This window comes from Chaetura pelagica, unplaced genomic scaffold (genome assembly GCF_000747805.2).
Source record: "Chaetura pelagica isolate M959 unplaced genomic scaffold, ChaPel_1.0 scaffold938, whole genome shotgun sequence".
Lineage (NCBI taxonomy): Eukaryota > Metazoa > Chordata > Aves > Apodiformes > Apodidae > Chaetura > Chaetura pelagica.
In genome coordinates, this window is record NW_009954221.1 from 65,777 (window position 1) to 66,743 (window position 967).

Genomic DNA, 967 nt, shown 5'->3' on the forward strand with positions numbered 1-967 from the left:
TGGGGGTGGTGGTTCCCCGAGTGCTCCTGCCTGTTGGAGGGGCTGGTGGGGAGCTGGGCTAAGGACAGCCCGCGTCCCTAATGCCGGTGTGGGGCCGGGCGGCAGTGAGCTGTCCCTGCAGTGGAACCCGCTGTCCCTGCAATGGAACCCACTGTCCCGGCACTGCAGCACTGACCGGAGCAGCTCCATCGGGAGCATGGAGAGCCTGGACCAGCCTGGCCAGGCCTACTATGAAGGGGACCCCTCACCCGTTGACCAGGGCATGTACCACAGCAAGCGGGACTCAGCCTACAGCTCCTTCTCCGCCAGCTCCATCGCCTCTGACTGCGCCCTCTCTCTCCGCCCTGAGGAAGCTGCCTCCACCGACTCCGGCCTCCAAGGTCCCTGCAAGCCCCCAGACGGGCGCTACCTGACCACGGGGCCTGAGCTGCCTGCCAGCCGGCACCCTGAGGCCTGGCGGGCACCCATGCCCCCCCAGCCCCCAGTTAGGAGGGACAGCCTACGGGCCGCCCCAGCCAGTGGAGGGGAAAGGCGCCGGGCATTGGTGTCTGCAGATGTGCTGCATGCCAAGGGCCGGTGGATCTCTGACACCTTCCTCTGCCAGCGGGACGGGGAGACGGAGGAAGCTGGTGGGAGGACGCCAGGGCCATACCCCACAAAGGACCATCTCTCTGCTGACCAGTATTACATGCTGAGCTCCCCCTCAGACCGGAGTCTGGCTGAGCCACTCCTGGGCGAGAGCACAGAGCCTGGTGACCGGCTGTACCCAGATGGTGGTGTGCACCGAGTGCCAGATGCCACGGCAGCGGCTGACAGCCTGCTGCTCTCCCCCCTCAAGGGCCATGTGCTGCACCGGCACAGCGCTCCTGAGCAGTTGCTGGCCTCCCAGCTCCGCTCCCTCCAGGTGGGCACTGGCAGTGGGCGAGCCTCACCAGCCTCTGATGGGCACCGATGGACCCTTTCCCCC

General features: G+C 67.2%; 1 protein-coding gene across 1 annotated transcript in view; it reads left to right on the forward strand.

The window, feature by feature from the left end:
* SHROOM4 (shroom family member 4) overlaps positions 1 to 967 on the forward strand; it is a 10,554-nt gene that overhangs the window by 5,151 nt on the left and 4,436 nt on the right. Inside the window, 1 exon segment of the mRNA XM_010003457.1 lies at positions 122 to 904. Within this exon segment, the coding sequence (XP_010001759.1) occupies positions 122 to 904 (783 nt within the window).